Source organism: Lissotriton helveticus, chromosome 8 (assembly GCF_964261635.1).
Source record: "Lissotriton helveticus chromosome 8, aLisHel1.1, whole genome shotgun sequence".
NCBI lineage: Eukaryota > Metazoa > Chordata > Amphibia > Caudata > Salamandridae > Lissotriton > Lissotriton helveticus.
This window is the reverse complement of record NC_136069.1, coordinates 384,773,523-384,798,871: the sequence shown is the minus strand read 5'-3', so window position 1 is coordinate 384,798,871 and position 25,349 is coordinate 384,773,523. Positions and strand designations below refer to the sequence as shown.

The window sequence follows — 25,349 nt, the reverse complement described above, 5'->3', positions numbered from 1 at the left end:
AAAAGATGTTAATATTTCACTTCTGTGCTTGGATTTTTTATATTTCTTTTTATTAAAAATTAAACAGAGAAAACAGCAAGGTATCAATAAATTACATAAAGAAAATAGACTGTACAAGGGTGGACCATCAGTACTTCGACAACAATATAAAAAGGAAATGATTGGGGGGGCGGGGGGGGCGAGGGGAAGAAGGAAGAGGAGGCCTCAAATATAAGATTTAATCAAGGTCAGGGGGAAAGCGGGGGATAAAATACAACTGTTTCAGGTGGAACACAGATATCTCCTCTATAGCGATTCCAGGGGGCCCAGATTTTATGCCACTTTCGGGGACGACCTCGAGCCACATATACAGTCTTTTCCCTGAACATACTCCAATCCATGTCGTCTATCCAACCCTCAATAGCCGGAGGCCGCTGGGATCCCCACAATTGGCAATATTGCGTTTAGCAATCATTGTTCCCAAGGTTACCCATTGCGTCTGGGCTACATTAGGATCAGTGGGCTCCCAAACATTCAACAGGCAACGCCTGGCTCCAGGCAAAAGTGCCACACCCGTAACTTCCTGAAGCACCTTGTGGACCTTGCACCAATAATCAGCTACTTTTCCACACTCCCAGATGATGTGCATAAACGTGGCCAACTGGCCACAACCCCACCTACACAGACCCTCCTCTGAAAAACCCATCTGAACCAAGCGGGGACCCGTGACATACACCCTATGTAGTATTTTGAGTTGGACCAGTCTCAGGCGAGTCGGAATCGCAACCTCCTTCGGTGAGGAGATCGCGGACTGCCAATCTTCATCATCTAGTTCCAGACCGTCACAGGTCCACTAATCCCGCAGTAGTAGTAAAAGGTCCGCTCTATAGTTAATCAGTTTTTTATACACTAGGGAGATGGTACTATCCGGCATATAACCATCCAGGACACGGTCCTCCAGCGGGGTAGACTCAGGTATCTTCACCCCCCCAGGGAAGACCGAATCGAGTGCATGACTGATTTGTGCATAACGGAAGTACTCTGTTCCTCCCAGCTTGAACTCGGCCTGCAGGGCCACAAAGGACTTCACTTGCCCCTTAACCCAGAGATCCCCCACCCTGGAGATACCAATGAGGTCCCACTTGTCAAATCCCTTCGTGTTCCACACTTTACCAAGCTGATCTGAGCCAAAGAGCGGGGTCGCTAAAGTCAAGCGATCTTTCCACCCCAACGCGCTGGTGGCGTCCTGCCAAACGCGCACAGCTGTCCGAGTCGGCCCAGTCAGGGACCTCACTACCGATTTGGAGTATAATGCCCTGTAATAATAACCTCCAGGGAGCAACCACCTATCCATGGCAAAACCTGGGTTTGACCCGGGGCAATACGTACCATGGTTGATGGCCCCCAACTGCGACGCCTAATAATACCTTTTGATATCGGGAAGAGCAATACCCCCGTCGTACCAGGGGAGTGTCAATTTGGCGAGTGCAATCCGGGGCCTACCATCCCACAGCAATTTCCTCTGCAGACCCTCAACTATACGAAATTAGCTACCAGGAACCAAATCAAGAGTATTCTGCAGGGCGTACAAAAAACGAGGAAGGGACATCATCTTAAAAGGGCTGCACGGCCAAGTAACGAAAGGGGAAGTTTTCACCAATTCGGCACATCTCGTCGCAACCGCTCCAAAGGGGGAAGGAGATTTTTATCATATCGGATCAAGGGGTCCATTGAAATAAAAATACCAAGATATTTGAACCCCTGCTGAGCAATCTGGATAGGACAGCCACGCGGCAAAACCGGTACATCACTACTAAGTACATAAGTTCTTTGTAATATCAATACATCTTAGTCACGTAAATACAACACATATTGCATTACAAATGCTACAGGTGTCACATTTGCGAAAGTTAAAACTCTTGGCATTGTAAATGACAAAGCTATTAATTTCGCTATTTTTAAAACCAACACATAAATTAAAAAAATTGTCATTTACAATACCAATAGCTCAAACTTTCCTAATGCGAGACCTATTGCATTGCAAATGCTTGTTTTTATGCTTGGAATCTCTAAAATGCAAGGTGTAATGAAATTGACGAAACAGATATACCTTAAAAAATGCTCTTACCTGTACACAGAACTCATTCGTATGGAGCCCACCTCTGTAAGATTTTTTTCTTCAGAATGTAATTTACCATTGCCTTTCACTCATCCACTTCCCAACCAAGTTTCTCCATACGACTCCCTGGTTACAAAAGGTACCCACTGCTTTCACTTTAACTATCTAGAGGTGCGGATCTAAAGAATAAAGTCACCTCTAAATTTAAAGAAAGTCTAAACTTCACACATCGGAGTGGACACAAAAGTGCCTGTATTTAGATTATAATTTATAATCACTGCTACTTCTCTAATTCTGTTGCGGCCATCTTAAAAGCTGTTTCAGTTCTTGCACCAATCCAGGTCAATTCAATGACCCACAATTATTGTGCATGTCTAAATTAGGATTGTTTCTCGTTTCCTACAAATGAATATGCTGCACTTGTAAGTAACTGTGCACAACTTTACCAAGCAGCTAAACAAGTAAATTTAAATACAGTTATGAGTCTCTAAAAAGAGGAATAATTCAGCACTCTTACATAGGCATGCAATACGATTACCATTAAATCAATATCCATTTCCTATCCAGTTCTTTGACAAAATTATCCAGCAGCTATATCAGGGTGGTAATAGTGTGGAGCAGGAACTGGAAGTTAAAGGTGAGCAAATAATGTAACAATAGATATTTTATGCGGGCAAGATGGAGATAAAGATACCCTTTGGTTATCATGTTTTTATTGCAATTTGGAAAAGTCATCCGGGAACGTAACAGAACATTTAAAAAGAAAAAAGTTCAATCAATTATACCTCAGATTCTGTCCACATTCCTAAAAGACATCTTTTTCTTTGAAGGAAAAAAACTTAATTCTATGCATGTTATGCTTTGTAAATTCTATAGCTTTAAATATTTATTAATGTTCATCTATTTATAAGTTTCACTTACCTTCTATTTCTGTCCAGTTTACAGCAACTTCCACAATTGGTATTTTTAAGCACTGTGCTATATACAGAAGTTCCACATCAAAGGCCCTAAAATAGAACAGGGGAGAGAGAAACAACATTTTGTACAGAAGATATTTGTTTTGTTGTTTAAAACGATTTTATTGGCATTTTATCTGGAAACAGATAGAAACATAGCATAATAGGCAACACCACAATATGCAGAGGTTTCATGGCAATACAAAAGGAAGGCAAAAGAGAGGCTATGTGCTGTCCAACTTCCCACACAATGGGAGTATAGTGGGCCTAGAGACAAATGGCATCACTGTATACCGTTCTAACAGCCATTTCAATAGCCAACATCTTCTACGGCTGCATACTTCACCAGTGCTAATGTCCTCCTCACGCTCCAGTGTCCCAAGAATGGAAGCAATCCTTTGCAGCCTGAAAAAGAACTCCTTCCAACAATCTAGTATTCTTTCGCTCAAGGACATGCTGATGTTGCGCTAAGATACCATTGTTGCAACAGCGGGTTGCTGAACATAAACAATGCGACGAAAAAAAAAAAAAGAGAAACTTATACATAACCAAGATGGAGCGATGGAAAGTGGGAGAGGAGTAGATGGAAGGGAGGTGGAATATTGGTGGGGGGGGGAGAGAGTATGTGGCACCTTGCTCTGGTTTCTAAATCATTTCACCCCGCTGGGAGGCGTCGCTCTAGCCATAACATATATTTCATCTCTGGTGACCGATAGCGAGGAGTCAAGGGTGTCAGTAGTAATCCGTGTTTCTGTGTAGGGGGTGCCGGAGTCCTACAGGGTACTTGTGGGGGTTACATTGGGCGACTAGTGAGTGGGGTTCCAAAACCTCACCTGGTCCGTGGGGCGTATGGCATCATCAAAGAGCTGCAGAGCTCGGAGTCTTGGTGGTTGCAATCTAGCGTTCTCTAGTCGCCCCAGATGCTCTAACAGCGGTTTCCACAGCTTTGTGAATTTAACATCCCGAAGCTGTAGGCGGGCCGTGAGTAGTTCCATTGCCACAGTGTGCCATAAGCGAGTGAACCAAACATTTATCGAGGGTGATTCGGATTTCTTCCAATAGAGGGCGATAGTCTGCTTCGCAGCTCCCAGCATATGGAGGCTAAGGTGCCGGTCTCGGCGGGTCATTGCTCGCAGGTTCACTGGCTTAACGCCCAGAATGATAGTGAGTGGAGTTTCAGGTAGGGGGTAACCTACGACCCGTTTAATATGGCCAAGGACCTCCTTCCAGTTGATAGCAAGAAGAGGGCATGACCACCAAATGTGTATAAAATCGCGAATCGCTTGCGTGTTGGGGAACATCTTTCGAAGCCGAGATGGAGTATAGTACCACTGGGTCATCACCTTGTAGGCGGATTTCTGCTGGGGGATGCTATGGAAAGTTTTCGGAATATCGCGCCAAAGGCGTGCCCACTGTGAGGGGGCAATGTTGGCATCGGACAGGGACTGCCACTGCAATTGGTACGGTTGGAGATTCGAGCGGTATGAGTTCTGAAGGATTTAGTATATGCGAGAGATTAACCCCTTGGAAGAGCTAAAGGTTCACGCCGGCTTTTCAAACGGCTTGAAAGATCGCATGGCTGCCTGCGATAACGAGGGTCCCTGCAGCCAGTGCCGGAGTTGGAGATATTGATACTTGTCTTTCTCAGCCAGCTTAAATTCTTGCTTACATTGGTCAAATGTTTTAATGCCTACCCCAGAGAATAAGTCGCGTATCGTTCTGCAGTCATTATCCGTTCAATTTGCAAAGTAGGGCGGACGGCACGCAGGCGGGAACTGCGGATTGCGTGCAATTGGGGTGTGTGGGGATAGTAATGTAGTGAGGACCGATGCACCGCCACTCTATCCCAAATCTCAAGCACTGTTTTAGTAGGATCCGCCATGTAGGTGCTGCGGTGGCGTGCCTTCCGAAGCAACCATGCATGGTCCCAGAGCGGGCGGTAAGTGACTGCTACGTCCATGTGGAACCACACCTTCTCACTTTCCCATGCCGTCCATTCTGGTATAAAGCGGAGGTGGGACGCCCAGTAGTATTCTAACAGGTTAGGGCAAGCGAGCCCCCCTCTATCCCGTGGAAGCATTAAAATGTTACTAGAGAATCGCGGCTCCCCCCCCCCATATAAATGCTATTAACTCCCATTGTAGTCCCTGGATCTGGTGTTCCGGGATGGGCGTCAGCAGTGTTTGGAATAGATAGAAAATCTTCGCCCCATCCGTGAGAGCGGTAGAGTTTTTCATGCCCATAACTCGGCGATGACTGAGGTTTTATATTCTTGCCAATTAGCTTGAGACCAAGTGGCTAGGTCCAGTGTTAGATTGAGGCCAAGATATCGTACAGAGTTAGTCGGCCATTGATACGGGGCGAGGGCCTGCAAGGCCGCAATCTCCTCGGACGGAATCATGAGGTTAAGGGCCCAAGATTTTGTATGATTAATTTTAAGCCCCGAAACTTGCTCATAGAACTGGAGTAGGGTATGTACTGCAGGGAGTGAGCCAGGCGGATGAGACAGGGTAAGAAGTAGATCATCTGCAAACAGGGCAATCTTGTGTTCTATGCCCCGAGCAGGAGGCCACGGATGTCAGGCGACCGGCGTATCATAATAGCGAGCGGTTTCACAATAGGGGTGACAGGGGACAGCCCTGTCTGGTACCCCTAAGAATAGAGATGGGCTGCATGAGTTGCCCGTTGACACGAACCCTAGCGAGGGGTGAAATGTAGGGAGCCATGATGCGCGCTATCATTTGCGGGCCTAGACAGACTTCCCGCAGAACCGCGCAGAGAAATCCCCAGTCCTCTCGGTCAAACGCCTTTTCGGCATTCAAGGAGAGCAGGCAGGCCGGGATCCTCCAGTGCGGCGCCTTCCCTACAAGGTGCGCGACTCGCCGCACGTTGTCTGCCCCTTGGCATTGTTGGATGAAACCCACCTGATCTAGCTCGATGAGGTTGGGCAGATATGCGCCAAGTCGTTTCGCCAACATTTTTGTGTATAATTTAAGATCCGTATTTAACAAGGCTATAGGGCGGAAGGAAGAGCAGAGTGAGTGGTCCTCCAGAGTGGCCAACCGCTGTCATAAGTGCTCTTGGTCCTCTGTACGGGTGTCTAGAGTTCGTTCAATGTCGTCTACCCGGTCGCCCAACTCCCCCACATCTTTCCGAAGATCTTTGACGCAGGCCTGAACCTCGTTTCGCAAAGACCCTATTTCAGATTTGAGTTCTTGCATGAAAAGCAACATAAAAGCCTGTGTAACTGGCTCAGATGGGCCCCCCAGTCGCCAGCATCACCGCAGAAGGAGTTGGATCCGGTTTATCCCCCGTGGCCGGAGCTGCAGATGTAGACTCATTAGGGGCTGCTGAAACGTCTTTCCCAGGTGTTGATCACGTCATGGTGGAATAGGACGGTTGCCCTGCCGCTGCCGAACCCCCTGGGGATACCCCGTTGGTCCAAACTGCTATCAGTCCACTAAGTCAGCGTACCCCACCACACAACCCCAGCACCCGCTTGCGCGGATGGCAACAAGGAGTCAGGCACACTAGCATATTAATGCGGGGTGTTGGTACTGAAGGCTGCGGGTATACGTGGGTCCCAGGGGTTAAGAGGCAGCCAGCAGGGCAGGGCTCCAACCAGTCACTCAGCAAGGCCACTTCCCCACAACTTCAGGATGCACGCAGCCCAAATGAAACAGCCAGCAGGTAGCAGAGCCCACCTGTGGGGAGAAAGGCAGCAGGAGAATCACAGGAGTGCCAGGCCAGTGGCCGGCCCATCGAGCAATGGAGGAACCGGCCCCCACGCGTCCTGTGACTGTAGCCGTGTGGGTAGTGAGGCAGGAGCGTCAACCAAAATACAAGCCCCCTGGAACCATCCCGATGGTCAAGAGAGTTTTGCACTGGGCCCCAGCCCCGTGAGGATCAGCCAGGTCAGCACCAGGGAAGGAGGGGCTCTGCCTACGGCGCTGTACCCCCAAAGCCAGTCACCAGTGCGAGGCAGGGCCACTGACCGGGAGTCAGAACTCCAGCGAGGGTCGCAGGCAGAATGTCAAAAGCTGGAAGTCAGTGGAGGACGTAGAGCTCCAGCCAAGGGTGCTGTGAGGATGCCAAAGGCAGAGTGTCCAGATCAACAAACATACAGGAGCATTCTGCAGGAGCCAGCACCTTCAGTAGGGGGAGGGGCGTCACAGCTAGAGCACAGGTCTAGGCCGTGGGGGCACAGGGGACTCTCACAGTACATGCCAAAGTGCTGCCCCCCGCAGCGGCGACTCAAACACCCCCGCTCCTGTACAGGGCCCGCTCTCCTGGGCCCCGCGGCTGCACTCCAGCCACCAAAGATCAAGCAGGGCAAGCGTAGAGCTCAGGTCACGAAATGGATGGCCTTCCCTGCCAACCTCCACTGTCCGTGTTTCAGTCCCTGCTGTGCCAGCTGGTCTCCGTGTCTGCAGTGTTCCGCTTTCTGTGCACCAGTCCTCCTCTCGGGCAGCTGTTAGCCTCAGCAGTTTAGGCAGCCATTATAAAAGGAGCCCCTTGTGGCTCCCCGCGAATTACAACCGGGCAGGGGGGGAGGAGCAGAGTGTCTGTGGCAATCGCGCGCCTCGCGGCTCCCACGAAGACCTCTCAGGGGGTGCAGAAGTCCTCTAGGTGTTACTGCGCAGGGCCCGGGCAGCGGTAATGGCAGACACCCCGCCCGTCTCCAGAGACACAAGATGGCGGCGAGGCAAGCGGCACCGGGACCAGACGTTGGGACCAGCGCTCTCCTGTCCCCAGATGCCTAGGCTCCTACCCCATGACCGCAGCCGCTGCACAGGGCCACACCAGGGCAGCCGACACACAATGGCTGGCACCTGCCCGCCAGACACCGCAGGCAGTCTCCCCCCCAGGACGCCCCAAGGAATATTCGTGAGGGCCCACCACAGGGCCGATTCAGCCCCCGCTCCGCCATTAATGAGCCCGGGGCAAAGCTGCTAACGTTCGCCGGCCTCCAACCGCAGATGTACAGGGAGTGCTCAAAATTCCGCTCCACAAAATGGCGGGCGCGCTCACCTAAGCCGAGGCCCTCCGCTTTTTTCACTGCCTACACCTCGATTCACCTTCCAGGAGAGTCAACGGAGATCCAAGTGGTGGCCAAGGCTTGTCTGGAGGCAGTCGCCCCCAGATAAGGTCTCACCGGCGCTAATTCCAGGCTATAAAATGCTTATTCCGCCAGCGGCAGCCTGGAGCCCCTAAATCGTGCGTCTCACTCCATCCTCAGCGAGACCACGCACCCTGTACTGCGGATATTTCGAAAGCTAATGCTGTGACACCTAATACTCTAACCTGATGTAATACAAGTAGCCCATGGCACAGTGATTAAATGACTTCTCTGGTGCCATGAAAGTCAGGCTGATGTGAAAGGTCAATTAATGGTACTGCTGAATGAAATGTTCGAGCAGTGATTCAATTAAGTTAAAAAATGATCAGCCACTGTCAATTTGTTGCACTTCAACGTTATGAATGTAAAATGATCTACTGAAAACAATTTTATTATTTACATTCAATACGCAATGTTTAATTTTTAGCTTTTGGTACAAGAGTTGTTTTGTATGGAAGTTATGCACCACAGTATATAGGGAGATTTTCTGTAAGACAAGATAATTTTCAAAAACAATATACATAGAAAGTGATGACCAGATTCATGCGTAATTTTCACTAGAGGGTAGTGCTAGTCAGCCTTCACTTCCGTCACTAAATTAACTATCCACTACTACAAAAGGGCCCCATTATCTTTCTACAACCACTCACCATAACATGCACATGTTCTTTGTACAGCTCACAAGGACTAATCCTGAGCCTTTCAGAAACCAAGCATGTAACTTCTGGCCACTGAAGTTCGAATGTAATAGACCACTCTAGTTTGAAACAGAGCGATATGAACATTGATAGTCTCGAGGCCGGTCACTTTGCTGAAAATTAGGAGAGTGTCTTGCTGAAATTTAGGAGAGTGTTTCCCACCTCCCCGATCCTAGGCCAATTTGGGGTGGTTAGAAATTGGGGTCTCTAGTTGGCAACGGTTTGCACCTTTGTCCAAGTAGAGACCCTTCTTCCTAGTCAGGGTAAAGGGGATACACTTCTTAAATAACCCATGCTCACCTCCCTCCTTAGTAGCTTGGCAGATCTCAGAGGCAGTGAGTAAAGCATTTGTGAACACATACAGTAATACAGTGAAAACACTACAAATGGACACCACACCAGTTTAGAAAAATTATTAATCTTTAACTAAACCAAACAAGACCAAAATGACAAAAATCCACAATACAGTAATAAAGATATGGCTTTTAAAAAGGTAAAAATAGTTCTATTCAAAGCAAATTGCAGATGCAACACTTTTCACACAAAATTACCTTGGATGCATCAGGCACACAAACAAAAACTGTCGCAGGGAAGGTGAAGCATCAGTTCCTTATGCCCAGGGATGGTGATGCATCTGTTCCTTACTTCATGGGGAGGTGAGGTACCTTGGCTCTACCTTAGGGGTGACTCAAGTTAAAAAAGGGAAGGTTAGGGCCAGGGAAGTGGGTGCACTTACCAGGTCAACATGGCAGTACCAAACTGCACACAGACGCTGACGTGGCACGTCTGAGTTACATGTACAGGCTGCTAATGTGGGTGGCACAATCAGTGCTGCAGGCCCACTAGCGGTACAAAAGGGGGTGGTGATGGACGGAGCATCTGAATCAATCAAACACTCACACCCAGTCAAAAGATCTGGGTTTAATCCATCACCATTCTTTAGCCCACTCTGCCACCCCAGTTCAGACATGGCTATATGCAAATCAATCTGACCCTGTGCCTCATGGCAACAGTCCAGCCCGAACTGCCAAGCCATGTCTTCCCTGGACCGGAAACAAGCTTCCAAGGACCGGTTTCTGGCATTCCAGCCGTCTTCAGCCCAGCTTGCTTGAATCCAGTGGCAAAGTGAGCAAGGGACTCACGTCTGAGCATACCCTGCCACACTTATGGCGGCCAAAAGCGGTACAAAAGGGGGTGGTGATGGACGGAGCATCTGAATCAATCAAACACTCACACCCAGTCAAAAGATCTGGGTTTAATCCATCACCGTTCTTTAGCCCACTCTGCCACCCCAGTTCAGACATGGCTATATGCAAATCAGTCTGACCCTGTGCCTCATGGGAACAGTCCAGCCCGAACTGCCAAGCCATGTCTTCCCTGGACCGGAAACAAGCTTCCGAGGACCGGTTTCTGGCATTCCAGCCGTCTTCAGCCCGGCTTGCTTGAATCCAGTGGCAAAGTGAGCAAGGGACTCACGTCTGAGCATACCCTGCCACACTTATGGCAGCCAAAAGCGGTACAAACGGGGGTGGTGATGGACGGAGCATCTGAATCAATCAAACACTCACACCCAGTCAAAAGATCTGGGCCCACTAGCAGCATTTGATTTACAGGCCCTGGGCACACACAGTGCACTGCACTAGGGACTTAGCAGTAAATTAAATATGCCATTCATGTAATCACCAATCCACAATAACAATTTATAGTGACATCATATGCACTTTAGCACTGATCAGCAGTGGTAAAAAGCCCAAAGTCATAAAACCAATAAAAACAGGTCAGAAACTGAAGGTCAAAAAGGAAAGAGTCTCGGGATAAATCCGATGAACTAGCCAGGTGTAGCAGGGGCCAACAGTAGCCTGCTGTGTAAAGGTTCTCGAAAATGTTGGGGGACAAACAACATCAGAAAGGGTGGGAAGGAGCACATTACAGGATATCAAAGGGGGCCAGCATCATATGTCCAAGAACACCACTCTTTGAAAATTCCCTGCTGTAAAACACAAGCCACTTTGTGCACTCGAGTTTCCTAAAAGATCCATCTTTGGATGCATACACATCTTAAAAATATTTACAACCACACATTAAGGAAGACCGTACTTGTGAAGTTGTTTAAAGCATATAGGCATAATCCCAATGAATATGCGCTCTGTTACCACTTGACCTGAATGAAAGTAGATGTCTCTCAGAATAGCCCAATGTATTAGTGTTGGCCTGCATAACATTATTATGTACTACTGGTAAAGGCTAATATAGTGCATGGCAGTGTTTATTGTCCTTAAACAGCAGCACCCGTGTGTATGCACCAAGAGAGAAGCCTTATCAGCATCAAACCCATCATTCTGATCTCCAACAAAGTGAAGTTGAGTCATCTCTTATTGGACTAGAGGTCACTCTTGTTCAGATCCTCCAAGTTTTCCTACCACCCATGAGCGAGTCATTGGTTACTGCCTGTACCTTACAGCCTAAGATTTAAAAATCCTGTACTCTCGTCAGGTATATATTCTGCATTCAGCACACCAAATCCTGGAAAACACCCATTGTCACTGTCAAAAATGTGTCAGCCATCCCAGATGCTATGACCAAATCCTCAACTATCATCAAGCCAACCTAATTCTCTGACGGCTTGAGGCACCAACAAAATGCAGAAGGCATTCATGGCTTAATATGTTTGATCTGTCCTGCCTTATAAAAATAAAGGAATCATCTCCTATGTTTTGCTCGCTCTATGAATTCTTGTGATTGGCAGAACTGGGACTTCAGCAGATGCAGATTTTTTATTTCTAGTGTCAGTAAGCCTTTTCCCGGGAGGCCGCTTTCAATTGATGATAGTCCATGTAAGGACATGCTCTCATCTTCTGTGACTACAAGAAGGTGCTGATAGTAATGACAAATTATGGCAATTGCAAATCTGAACACAGAGGAGGTGAAAAACAAGGCGCGGTAATAGGCATGACATCATAGAATGGTTGGAGTGTTAACTGGAGCTGTGTGGAGATTGGGATGATGAATCTGTAATGTCCAGACCGTTGACGCTGAGCTCTTGATCTACAATAAACTCATCTTTATGATTTATACCTGGAGTATCTGGAGTACCATTCTTTGTTACACTGGCGACGAGGGACCTTTCTTGATTGGGGACAAGCTACCCCAGTATCAATTCCCCTGTGGACTATGGACTGTGGACTAACAATTGCTTCAAATGGTTATTGATAAACCTGGAATTTTTAGACTTAAAACACATTTCATTCGAGGAAGGAATCGTTTCTGTTTCTACGTTTTATTTCTCCTTGCCCATTTGAACAAGCTTGGGGTAAGTCTCCAACTATTTTTGTTATACGGCATTTATTTTATTATATTGATTATATCGTGAGCATATCTTAAGTAATCCTACTTATTTGAGCCGCGATTGTTTTTCCGTTATTTTTAAGCCATTTTTTTTGGTTTGTGACTCTTTGAATCGTGCTTATATTTTGCCGTTAACTGCAGCATCTTATGATTCACTGTACTCGTGCCTGTGCCATCACCGTTAATCGCAGCATCTTTTGACTTACCGGACTCACGGAGAACTCATCCTCGTGTCTATTTTTACCTGGAATCACCGGAGCCCGACGTCAGTAAAGTGCTGACGACAGTAACGCGTGTGCATCACGACGCAGGGTCACGCTACGTGACCTTGCGTGTCGGCAATTTTCTTTCTGCAGGTTCGCTGTGTACATCGCTACGAGTGTTTCTTCAAAGGAAGTCTTTTTAAAAGCTGTTTCTCATTAATCGCTAGCAGCTGTTCAAGTTTTGGTGAGTCACACGTCTCTAATTTGAACTAGTTTCTGACGAATATACGAATAGTTTCTTTATTATTAGTACCAAGTGAACACTGGACATCTTTAAGGGATTGACTTTCAGATAACTATTAATGGAATTTGACTGACTGATAAATCTATTCAAGACATACTTTTGACAACGGTGACTACATTATTTTAGCAAAATTTTGTATTCCTTTTGACAACGGTGACTACATTCGTTATTATATTACTTGTTTTGACATTATCCTTAACAATTCATTCTTGTGTATTTTCATAATGTCTTCTTCAACTAGTATGTCACAACCTCCCGCCTTTCTTTCAGAGGAAGGTGAACCAATTATTTCATGGAAGAGATGGAGAAACCTATTTGATTCATATATTGTAGCCATTGGTGGGGGAAAATGTTCTGCATTTAAGAAACAAGCGATTCTCTTACATAATTTGGGGGTTGAAGGAAGGAATATTTACGATAGCATTGATGAAATTACAGTGGATAATGGGGAAGGTGAACCTAATAATATTTATGACATGTCTAAGATGATGTTAAAAAGGTATTTTGGCCACCGCATCAACAGTGTTAGAGAGGCACACATTTTTTACTAGATCTCAAGGTGTCAAAGAGTCTGTGAAAAGTTATGTTGGTTCTCTTAGGACCTTAGCAAAAACGTGCGAGTTTGGAGATCTTGCTGACTCCTTAGTAAGGGATCAGTTAGTGCGATGCACTAATAGCACCCGTGTACAAGAAAAGTTGTTATCAAAAAATCCCACGTTAAGTGAAGCTGTTGCAATTGTTGAAGGGACGGAGAATACATCTTCATGGGTAAAAGAGATGAAGAGAAACCATGATGAAAAGAAAGTCTTCAACAAGCATACATGTTCTTACGGAATGTGAAAATCGTGAGGAGTGTGTGGACAAAATTTCCAATGCAGAAAAACAAAAATAAATTGATAAAGATTTACGCTCACGCAATTTCAAAACTCCATCGATCAAATTTGAGCGAGATTCCCATTACAATTCATTTCCTTCTGGGAGCAATTGTAATGAGAAAACCTTAAAAGAAGGTTCTAAGCCCAAGTGTTTCAGATGTGGAAGTTTCTCTCATTTTTCAAATTATCCTCAATGTTACGCAAGGGAGTCTATTTGTATGAAGTGTGGACTCAAAGGACACAATGCTCGCATGTGTAAGTCTGCTCAAAGTAACAGTAAAAATACGGAGGTTGTGCGCACAGTGACGGAGAAGTTGATGCAGATAAAATATCTATGCCTGAATGTGAGGTACGTGTTAATGATTTAAATTTTGTTGTGTTAGCGGATTCTGGATCCCCATTCACCATGATAGGGAATAAACAATGGGATGAAGTAGTAGGACTTGATAGCATGGTTTTGAATCCTCCGACATCAATCCTGTCAGTTATGGTGGTGGAAAGATTGAAGTACTTGGATATATTAAAGGTTGCATTCAGTTTAAAGACAGGAAAACAGTTGGTAAAATGTATGTGGCGGTAAGAGGTGATAATTTGTTGAGATGGAGACACCAGCGTGATCCTGGTATTATGTTGAATCCCAATGCCAAAGATCCTAAGGATCAGGTAATGTTGATAAACTATGAGAATGACAAGTGTCTTGTGGGTGACAAGAATAGTCAGTATTTTGAAAGGTTTCCAGAGGTTTTTACTGACAAATTAGGTTGTCTTAATGGTTTTGAACACCGCATAATTTTAAAGAAAATGGCTATGCCATCTGTACACAAAGTAAGAAAGGTTCCCAATATGATGATGGGACCACTCAAGATTGAGTTGGAAAGGTTATTGAAATTAGGTGTCAAAGAAATTGAAGCATCTGAATGGTTGGCCCTGATTGTTTTGGCCCTGAAGGATGGTGGTACCAACGTCAGAATGTGTGTTGATTTGAGAAATTTGAATGAATGGATTTGGGTTGATCGCCAACCCCTACCTAATATCTCAGAATCACTTAGCACTCTCAAAGATGCTCGTATTTTCAGTGTACTGGACTTGTCGTCTGCGTACCACCAGATTCCTTTGCATAAAGAGTCGAGACATCTCACTTCCTTTGTGACACCTCTGGGTGCATATTGTTTCTTACGGATGCCTTTCGGGTTGGCGTCAGCAGCGGCATGGTTCCAGAGAGTCATGAAGAGTGAACAACATAATGTTTTTTCAAGACGACATATTGATATATGGGGAAGATGAGGAGAAACACCAAAACATATTGATGGAAGTTCTAAATAAGTTGAAAAACAGTGGTTTGACTGTAAAGAAAGAAAAATGGCGTATTGGACTAGAAAGAGTGTCATATTTGGGTCATGTAATATCTGGTAAGGGAATACAACCAAAATTGGAGCTTGCTCAGAGTTTGTTAAATGCTCCAAAACCAACGGACAAAGAATAAGTTATGTCATTTCTGGGGCTTGCAGAATTCTATTCTAAATGTGTGCGTGGTTTTGCAAGTGTGACTGAACCTATAAGAGTTTTGTTAAAAAAAGGTTTGCAATTGTCTTGGTCTGAAGAATGTCAGATTGCCTTTGACACTATAAAGGCTGCGATTGGTAATATGCCTACTTTGTGACATTTTGATTCTATGTTAAGGACCGTGTTGACAACGGATGCCAGTCTTAAGGGTTTGGGGGCTGTTCTTTCTCAGTTTGTGAATGGTGAGGAAAGAACGGTCGCTTTTGCCTCGCGGGCGCTAAGGGATGCTGAGAAAAATTAGTCTGGTTCTAACAACAAGTCTGCTGACTGCCTCTCTCGTTTACCTGTGGATGAAACATCGATCATCAGTGAAATTGAGAGTGTATACAGTATTGGGGAGTCTGGCGTGTATTGGATGGTTTAGTCTTCTTTGTCTGAGGATGAATGGTCTAAAGGTGTAAGTGAAGATGATGTTTTAAGGTTGTTGAAATTATGGATCAGTCAAGGTTGGCCTGAGTACAAGACTCTTGATGAAGACATGAAAACCTATTGGACTGTGAGAGATGAACTGTCATCAACCTGTGGGAATCTCATGAGAGGTGATAGAGTGATTCCGCCTGTAAAGCTTAGGAGTAAGATTATCAACACTGCTCATGAAGGCCACTTAGAAATAAGTCTCACAAAGGCCCGAGTGAGAGAAAGATATTGGTGGCGTGCCATGGACCACATGATTGAAGATGTAGTGAAGGACTGCTTGATTTGTGCTGAGCGTGATAAATCTCACATCGTAAACCATGAACCTTTATCTCCTGTTGAGGTACCTGATTTGGTTTGGTCCAAATTGGGCTTAGACATCATGGGCCCCTTTGAGTTGTTACCGTCTTATGAGCGTTTTGTTTTTCTACTTGTCGATTACACTTCCAAGTGGGTTGTTACGAAATGTGTCTCTTCGGTTAACACAAGATGTGTAATTGAATTTCTCAGGGACGTGTTTGCATCTGAGGGAGTGCCTAAGTTTTTAGTAACTGATAATGGTGTGCAATTTGCTTCCCATGAGATGAGTGATTTTCTTAAGGATAATAATATCACTCATAAGAAAACTGCATTATACTCACCTCAGGCAAATGGTTTGACTGAGAGGATGAATAGATTAGTCAAAGATTGCACAGAACGTGCTCTTAGTATGAGATCTTCCTTCTCTAATGTATTGAGGGATATGTGGTGGGCGCATCGCACAACACCAAATGCTGTTACTCAGAGATCTCCTTTTGAAGCTCTAAGGGGAAGGAAAGCTGTTTCAACGTTGAATCCCATTTGGTTGCCTGAACAAACTAATTGTGAGTTATCTCAGGAAAAAAGGCGTTTGTGAATTTCGAGTTATCAAAACAAATACAAAGTTAGATATGATTCTAAAATGCATGTGAAAAGTAAGAAATGGAATGTAGGAGATAAGAGTTTTGGTGAAAAAACCCAGACGTAGGGAATGAGCACTTTTATTCGTCCATTCACAATCGAATCAATAAAAACAACATGTGTGACTGTCAATACAGGATGTACTTGGAGCATGTCCAGATTAGTAAAATGTTCTAAACAACCTAAGAGGGATTTAAAGTGTACCATCTTCACATGATGAAAATGACTCTACTATGAGTCCAAGAAGATGTTCTTCTAGATCTCGTAATTTGCCTAATGACTCTAGTATGAGTTCAAGAAGATGTTCTTCTAGATCTCGGAATTTGCCTATTAGATTTAGTGATTTTGATTTACGTTGAACGTATTATCTTATCTTCTTTTCTCTCCTTATCTGTTATTGTAATTATTTATTTTTTTGTTTTAGTAAGGGGGATGTTTTGTAATTTGCTTATGCTTGTTGAAGACTACTTTGGTAATAGGCATGACGTCATAGAATGGTTAGAGTGTTAACTGGAGCTGTGTGGAGATTGGGATGATGAAGCTGTAATGTCCAGACCGTTGATGCTGAGCTCTTGATCTACAATAAACTCATCTTTATGATTTATACCTGGAGTATCTGGAGTACCATTCTTTGTTACAGAGGTTATACCTCTGTAGCACCTCTTCTGCAAGTCCTTCTCTGTGATCTTTTCCTCTTTGGGTTTGTGCTGGAGGCATATCTGGAGCTGGCCCTATCTTTTAAAACATTGTGTAGGACCAGATACAATTCTCTTCCATCTGAAGTTGGGATATTCCTAAGTATCCTGTTTTAGAGAAACAGATACAAACTGGTATTTTTGTTTTTTAATCAATGTTTCCTGAAAGTACCGTACTTGAACTGATTTGTATTTTTCTCCTCTATTTTGCTGTTTTTCCATTCTTTGTATGAACATGATGATTGTATATTTGTTCCGTTCTCATTTGCCTGTAATCTGATTAGCTTTAAATAAAAACTATTTATATGCCAGTTTTATATATTAACGCTTTTAACGGCTACCACCTCAACAAGCTGTTAAACTCTCTCCTGAATTGGAATGCAAAGTGTATGCTTGCAGACACTGTAAATTCTCTCACTGAGATCAAAATCCCATCTGCGGAGGAGAGCAATCGTTCTAGAGCATGGAACCAAAGCAAAGCTTCAAAGTGCTAGACAATTTAAATCCAATTTAATATTTTCCAGCTAAAGAACTGACCCCCAGTGTCTAATGCAAATCACAAAGGCAAACATTTATCAGCACTCCTTTTCACTACTACAACTTGCCCTGAGTTCTCATAGAAACTGCCTCCACAAATACATTTTCTAGAATAGCATGTCATATGAAAACAACTCTGTATTTCACAGGATATTCACATGGACATGTTTATTCCACATAGCTGTGATTTGATGAGAGAAGGCACCTAGTGTCAAACCACATCACAGGCTTTAATTTTCACTGTTATATAAAGGTTTGCTTCAGCCTACGCAGGGTTCTTTGGGAGGGTGTCAAATTACTAAAACCTCTGTTTTGGTGTTAATAGGCTCACGTTGGTCTACTTCAAGTGGGTCCCAGATCATTTTGTTTCTTAGTTTCAGATTACCACCCAGTCACATGCGTGGCTGGGTTTGAAGCCTGCCATCTCAATACTTTAAAAGCAGAGTAACCAAAAATATTTCTTCAATTTAGACCTGGGACTAAGAGCGCGAAGCAGCCTCTTCATTTCTGGCAACGCAAATAGGCATGCTCCAAGCAGGCAAATATAAAAAGGCATTTTTATATAGGAAAACCCAAAAAGTCTTCAAGATATGAAGCGATGTGCTTACGTTCCCTACACACCTAAAGGAACAACGTAATAACATGCAAAAGGAACATACACATCTGCAAAGTAAAGCTAATAACTGGAGAAATGTTTCTAAAACCGGTTCCAATCCTAGCATTTTCTTAGATCAACATTGCACTACTGCCTACATTCCTTTGAAAGGTATCACAGAGCAGCACACTAAAGCTATATGGTTGAAACAGACAGCTACCTAATAAATGGCAGTATTTATGAGATGTGACGCATCCACGGGGCTCCGGTCTGTGGCTATAAAAGTGTTTATGCAGTTGCCATGAATACATTTTCAAACTTTGCTCACATGTCTGCAAGTCCACTATTGCCTTCTTAGACAAATGTGCAGACAAATGATGTCAGAAAATGGAGCCGTGGGACCATTTACTTGTAAATAATGTCTTATTTTTATTATTATTTAAATAAATAATAAATTGTAGGTTTACACCCAACTCAAGGGGAGACTGTTGCAAAGGCAGAAATGTAAAATAATCAGCACACTAGAAGGTCTTCTCAAACAGCCCAAAGGAATGTAAATCCTTTAAAAAAAAAAAATCGGGATGAAAACTGCACAGTAGGGAAGCGCTATAAAGAAAATACAACACTTTCTTCTCACTATCTATTAAAAAAAACATGCATCTCTTTGGAGGTCTTTGAAAGTCGCTGCATTTTGGATATGGACGAAAAAGACAAAGCCCCACGGCTTAAAATGAATACACTGCGCATCAATGACGTCATACACAGGAAACTAACGAGCAACCTGATAAAACCTAATGTGTGGGACTTGAATAGGTTGATTCATACCACTATGAGGTGGTCATATCCAATTAAAATCCTCATGAAATGACCACTACAGAATTGTTATGTTTTAATGCGTTTTATGTAGGCTACAACTTTGATGGTATTTTACTTTAATTTGAAGCCAAGGTTGCCCCAATGTGGACTTGCATTTGGAAACCTGTTCAGAGTAGAGTGTAATGCATTGATTCAACCCCGATTTCTATTTTCCTTGCTAAACAGGCCAAGCAGTTTTTCTTTTACAAGTGCATATAGTATATGATCAAGCGTTCCTGGATCTTACTCGATCTACTTCCCTCTACTAATCCTCTGTTAAGTGGTGGACAATGACATCTGGGAGCCACTGAAAAAGAAAATGTATCAAATGTTTGGGCGTTGATGCTGGACTACCTGCATACTCCGAAAAATACATGGTTTACATGGTTTAAATACATTGGCTTTTAGTGAAGCCAATCTAAATGCAAGAGTGAGTCACAGTTGAAATAGGAGGAACACGCAAGACAGCATGTTAAACATATTTGAAGTGCTTGGAGTCAAAGATATTTAGGTGATATTGCTGTTCAGCAGCACGGTACAAACTTTTTAAACAATATAAACAAACTTAAAAATACATAAAGCCCCAGGGCCAGCCTACTAACGATCAAACCACTATATATTTAATGGATTTGGGGTCGATGATCATTACCAAACAGTGAAAGACTTTACCTCACAATAAACAATGGTCAATAGTACCTATTGTGGGGACTAGGTTAGATAATAGATTGATATTGCCTGAAATCAGCACTTGAGCAGAAAGGCTCCTCAGTAACTGACCTCAATTCAACCTCCTTCTTAGTTCCAGGTGTACAAGATGGATTCCATACATCCATGCACCCCTCTCACAAAGGTGGTCTCATTAACAGTATACCAAACTTATGCACAGACTAATAATGTTTGACAATAGTGCCAGGAAAACAACTAAAAGCTTACAGTCACTGATTTAACCATTTGTTTGAAAAGAATAGGATCTGATCATAACTGTAAACAGGCTTTTTGTTTTTAGTAAAGGAGTAGTTGTTCATACACTACTGTGATAAAGGAAGGAAACTGAAAAAGCTAAAGAAGGGCAGGGCCAACACCAAGGACTCACGGCTGGGATTATGATGAAATCATAAAGGACTCAACCGAGTTTTAAGTCAAAAGAAGATTCTTTGTGTCTTTTAACTGGATAAAAACTAAACGATTTACCAGACATTCATACTAAGCTAAAATGTAACTGCTTGTATCTTCTTTCCGCCATTCCTAATGACTATGTGCACTAAAATTTGTACCAATCCAGAACGTTTGAGTTTTTTAATAGAATTAGTTGCCACTTTTGTCTCGAATTGCAGTAGTAACCAACATGGAGACAACCTACTTAGATCTGTGTGGAAATATTATCACACACAAAACACATCTGGTCGGTTGCATAGATACAACTCTCCTCAGCAGAATATCTCTTATATTCACTAAATTCCATTATTAATTCAAGCTTTATACTGAGTCCTTTATAGCTCTATATGGAAATGGGCATTAGTTTCTATATGCTTCTTTGAATCCCAGTAGTAATTCGGAGAAAACTATGCTTGCCTTGCTAAGTTAATAAACTCATGATAAGTAATCAGGCTTTCAAGAGTTTGCTCTAGTTGGCAGATCTCTTCTGTCAAAGCCCGCACTTCCATAGTATAAAGTTTTGCTCCTTAAAATGTAGCTCTTGGTTTTGATAGCACAGCTGTCAAACAGACTAATTGCTTAGTTATAACAAACAAAGTTTGAACTATATCAGTTTCTTTCAACCAACTACTTTCTTCGAACAGCTTCTAACAGCCATCGACTTGAGACTTTATGTCTTCACTAACTTCAGCAGAGTGCTCATTTTTCACCAAATGGCAATGGCTATTTGAGTGCATCCTTCAACCGTGACACAAGTTTTTTTAATGAAACTGAATGAGGGACTACTTTACAAACAGCCTACTCTGTCGTCTGCTGAGGACTCCCTCCCATATGCTTTACTTTAATGTGACAATGCCGAATGGGTTAGCGTTAGCCCATTAAATCCAGACCTGTTGGTTCTGCCAATTGGAACAGACTACTACATTCTGAAAACCTGATTCACAGCATAGTGATATGAGGAATCTTCCAACCGTGAATTCCACTTATGACTGCAGAAAATCTGCTAATATATTTTAGGAATGCTATCAGGTATTCCAGGAGAAGTTCAGAGGGGGAATGAGATATAACTCTGGGGTATGCACAAATATTGCCAACAGCTTGTCAAATTCAATGTAGGCACCTACCTTTGGGGCTACCATTGGTTGGGGTGTAAACTGGATGTGAATGTGCACTAAAATGCTGCATATGGTCCAAATAGAAAGGAAGACATTTTCCCCACATTTCTTTTCCAAGTGGAGGAAAAAAAGGAGACTACACTTTAAGTCTAACCGGGTAAGGAATTACCCATAACCACAAACGCAACACTTTTTTTTTTACATTTCCATGCATAAGGAAAGAGTGTAAACGTTTCCATTAGTCAATTTGGCCCACAAAATTTCCCCCACTAAGCTTAGAACAAAGCACAACTTTACTAAAAACATAAATCCACAGCAAAATGATGACTTTATGTCTTCTTTAGAGTGTATCATCTATCTTAGACACAGGCAGAAATTAGAAATATGGAAAATAAATTCACAATTCCTGTGCCACACGTTTTATCAAAGACATGTTTTAGGGCTGCAGGTCAAATAAACCACTATATTCGGGAGCAGGAGGTCAAAATGTTGTGGAATTTCAACGATTCAGATGCAAAAATGTATTCCATGTGATGTATACAATTATTTGAGGGAGAAGGCAGCTAGAGAGAGAAAAGTGTAAATCAAACAGGATCCCGTGTGACTAAGAAAATGCCAAATTCGGAATTCCTTTTTAATGTCCAGGTAAGGTAGGAGGGTCCCAGTTTTGAGAAGAAGTAGCAGCAAGGGATGAGGCAACCTAATGGAAGACCATGATGAATAACATTGATACTTGTTTAGAGAGTGTGTTAAGAGATGTTACGTTGGAAACAAATGGTTAAATATTTTAGGCATTAAAACAAGCAGTGAGACTGAGCAACAGAGGAAAAGATTATTATTATTTTTTTTTATTTGATAGAATTTTAGAGATATAGAGTAAACCATACAGCCAGAAACTGTCATTGCATGGTAATGGTAATGTTGGGTGCATAAGAAATATTACAAAGCTGTGACTATACAAACAGAGAAAACGTTAAGAATGCAGATTGCCATGGGATAGGTGTACAATTGTTTTTGGCTAGAATTGACACACCATATTATCACTACTAATCACTACTAAACCTGCCTTTCATACGAACTGAAGTTGCATGAATCAAAGGTAAGTGACCTTGGGCATACAAAAATAATAAAAACTTAAGATACCCACAATGCGAGGTCATGAGAGAAGTGTGGCTCACTGGTTAGAGGAGGCAGACCTGGAAGCAGAGGTCAGCCCGGGACCAGGGTTCAATTCCCGGCTCAGCGGAGTCTGGAGTCCTAAAATGTCCACGGACTCGACAATTCTCGCTCCGGTGCCTACTCGATTCACGGGTTCACACTCTGCGACTCTGGGCAATAGCTTGCTTAATCTCCACAACGGCCCCTCGCGGCGGGATGCCTGGCTTTCACCTTGCGGATACCCTGCCGGGATTATCTCACAGGGGAATACCAGGACGGGTTCCCTAAGCAAGCGCTTAGAAACCGCTCGGTGATTTGCGCTATATAAATTCCTGTACATGAGAGACATAAGAAATGGTGGTGGGGAAAGCAGGTTAGCAGGAAGTATAGAGAAAGAAAAAGAAGAGTAAGGGGAAAGAGGAGGAAGAAGAGAAAAGGTAGAAAAGAAGAGAGTCTTGCGAACGAGGAAGGAAAATTGCACGCGGATTCCTACATCTGAAGGGTTTGCTTAGATATCAAACTTTGAAGGAACAATAAAATCTACTGAATAGTATGTATGAAAGCATCTAATGCTCTTCGTATGTGCTGTGAGGTAATGGGGTTGCCGGTACACTTCGATTGGCCAGTGTGCTTGCTTCTGAGGTAGGTGACCCATGCACACCATGTGTGACAGGAGACACTGTTAGAGGATTTACATTCGTGAGGATGACCTTAAGGTGAATGGTGATAAGTATGTCAAGTAGGGCGGGTTCCGATCCTGGGAGCTCAACTGGAGTTACAGATGAATATGCACCAAGTAGAACAGCTGTGAAATCCAATGACATGGGAAAGTTAAAAGTCTTACATGGTTGGGAAGTAATCTCTTCCCAGAAAGAATTCACACTTTTACCTGTGAAAACAATTATTTTCTGGGTTGTCAGGTGCTAACGTATATGATCAGAAAGTGTCTGAATCCATTAATTTTAGTTTGAAGAGTCTAATAGGGGTCCAATAGAGGAAAGGTGATGTTAATTGTTTGTATTAGCGATGGGGACAAGGTTTAAGCCAGTCCTCAGGATGGGTGATTTACCTTTATCGGAGAAATAGGTCGACAACCTGCTCTGCAAGTCAGGTGCAGTCGACCAGTGCTACATAGTAATTTATAAATCTATGCTACATGGCCTCCAGACTGCATGCGTTTAAGGGAGGAGAAAAGGGTTGTCTTTGAAAAAGTCCTAATTTGGAAACCTTCACCTTGAGTTTTTAAAACTCGAACAAAACCAAGTTGGAAAGGGCATGTTTCTCTTGAAGACCGACAATGGTTAAAGGCTTGGAGTCTGCACAGATATCTGCCACTAGGGACATACCTTTGTTAGCCCAGGACGGGCCAGTGGTGGAAGAGTTTGCAGTCTGAAGCTTCTTATTCCATAGCAAAATAGAGTAGGATTTATGTTGAATGAAAGCTTTGTCCACCATTAGTAGAGCTAAAATTGTGTTTTCAAAGATCTTATCTGAGCTTAAAAAGGAGTGATGGGACATAGTCAAATTTGCAACTAAAGGAAAAGAATGGCTGATATATCGTTCAATGCTAAGCCAAGTGGGCATCTTGATTGAATAAACTTCAAACTATAGAGCACCCTGTACAGTCAAGAATGCAGTCTGGTAGTAGAACCAGTGTGGAAGGTTCCAGCCACCTTCTTTGAAGTTCACCCGTAGCTTTTTAAAAACGTATTCTGGGCTTCTTCCCGCACCAGAGGAAATCAGAGGGAATCTTTTCAATGGTTGAGAAAAGTCTGAGAGACACGAATTGGCAGCATACTTGCCAGGAAATGTTCTAGAGGGGCTACCATAATCGTTAGGGTTTCTAGTCTGCCTCACCAGGAGATATCTTTAGGGGACCATGCAGTCAATAGGCCCTTAATTTTTCCGATAATTTTTTGTCGTTTTGTGATATGGATTCCGATAGATTGTTACAAAAGCAAATGCATAAACATTCGATGTAATTGGATTCCCACTGGAAATTTGAGTTTTCAACACAGGAAGGGTGGCAGTGTATATTTAGAGTAAGACTTCAGTTACATCGTTGTTCACGGAATAGCCGAGACAGAGATGGCCTTCATTATGAGACATTTGTAGGCCTATCTCTTTAGGTGTGGTAATAGAAGGAGTGTACAGCTTAGCATAGAATTTCAGGAAACATTGAGAACATCATACAATTTTTACATTACTCTTACTTGGAGGTCTTTAATGTTCGATATTAAAGAGTTACTCGTTTTAAATTTTAAATAGGCTGCTACAAATTTACAGGCTTTTTTAAGGTAGAATAGTTTTTTGCCTTTGCAGGCATTTACCTGTAAGTGTGCGTGTTTACTAATGATCAGATTTTACTTACGTTTAAGCCATTTCAGTGCAGCCATAGATAATGGGTCTTTAGAATGCCTGTAAAATATTTTTTTTTTGCTTTCATATTAGTCACTGGCTTGTCTAAAGAGGATAGGATTTCTTTGTTTTTTCTTAGCCATGCAGCTTAACTGGTCTCTAAAGGAACGCTTCAGTCTGTTCCTTACTATAACAGGCGAAGAGACCGAAGTACTGTTCTCTTGTATGAACAATGCAACACTTCATGTAGAACTCACACATCTGATTCTTTCTCAAGAATCTCTGAGCTCATACGCCATGTATGACTTATAGTTTCATTGAGAAGAATCTGAAGGGAGATAGAAATAGCAGCGTTATCAGAAATCGT

At 43.3% G+C, this 25,349-nt stretch overlaps 1 protein-coding gene across 2 annotated transcripts in view; it reads right to left on the bottom strand.

Annotated features, from left to right (window-relative positions):
* ALG5 (ALG5 dolichyl-phosphate beta-glucosyltransferase) overlaps positions 1–25,349 on the bottom strand; it is a 227,600-nt gene that overhangs the window by 20,964 nt on the left and 181,287 nt on the right. For both annotated transcript variants that reach the window (XM_078657186.1, XM_078657187.1), the window contains exon 9: positions 3,020–3,105. In XM_078657186.1, the coding sequence (XP_078513312.1) occupies positions 3,020–3,105 (86 nt within the window). The remainder of the gene's footprint in view (positions 1–3,019; positions 3,106–25,349) is intronic.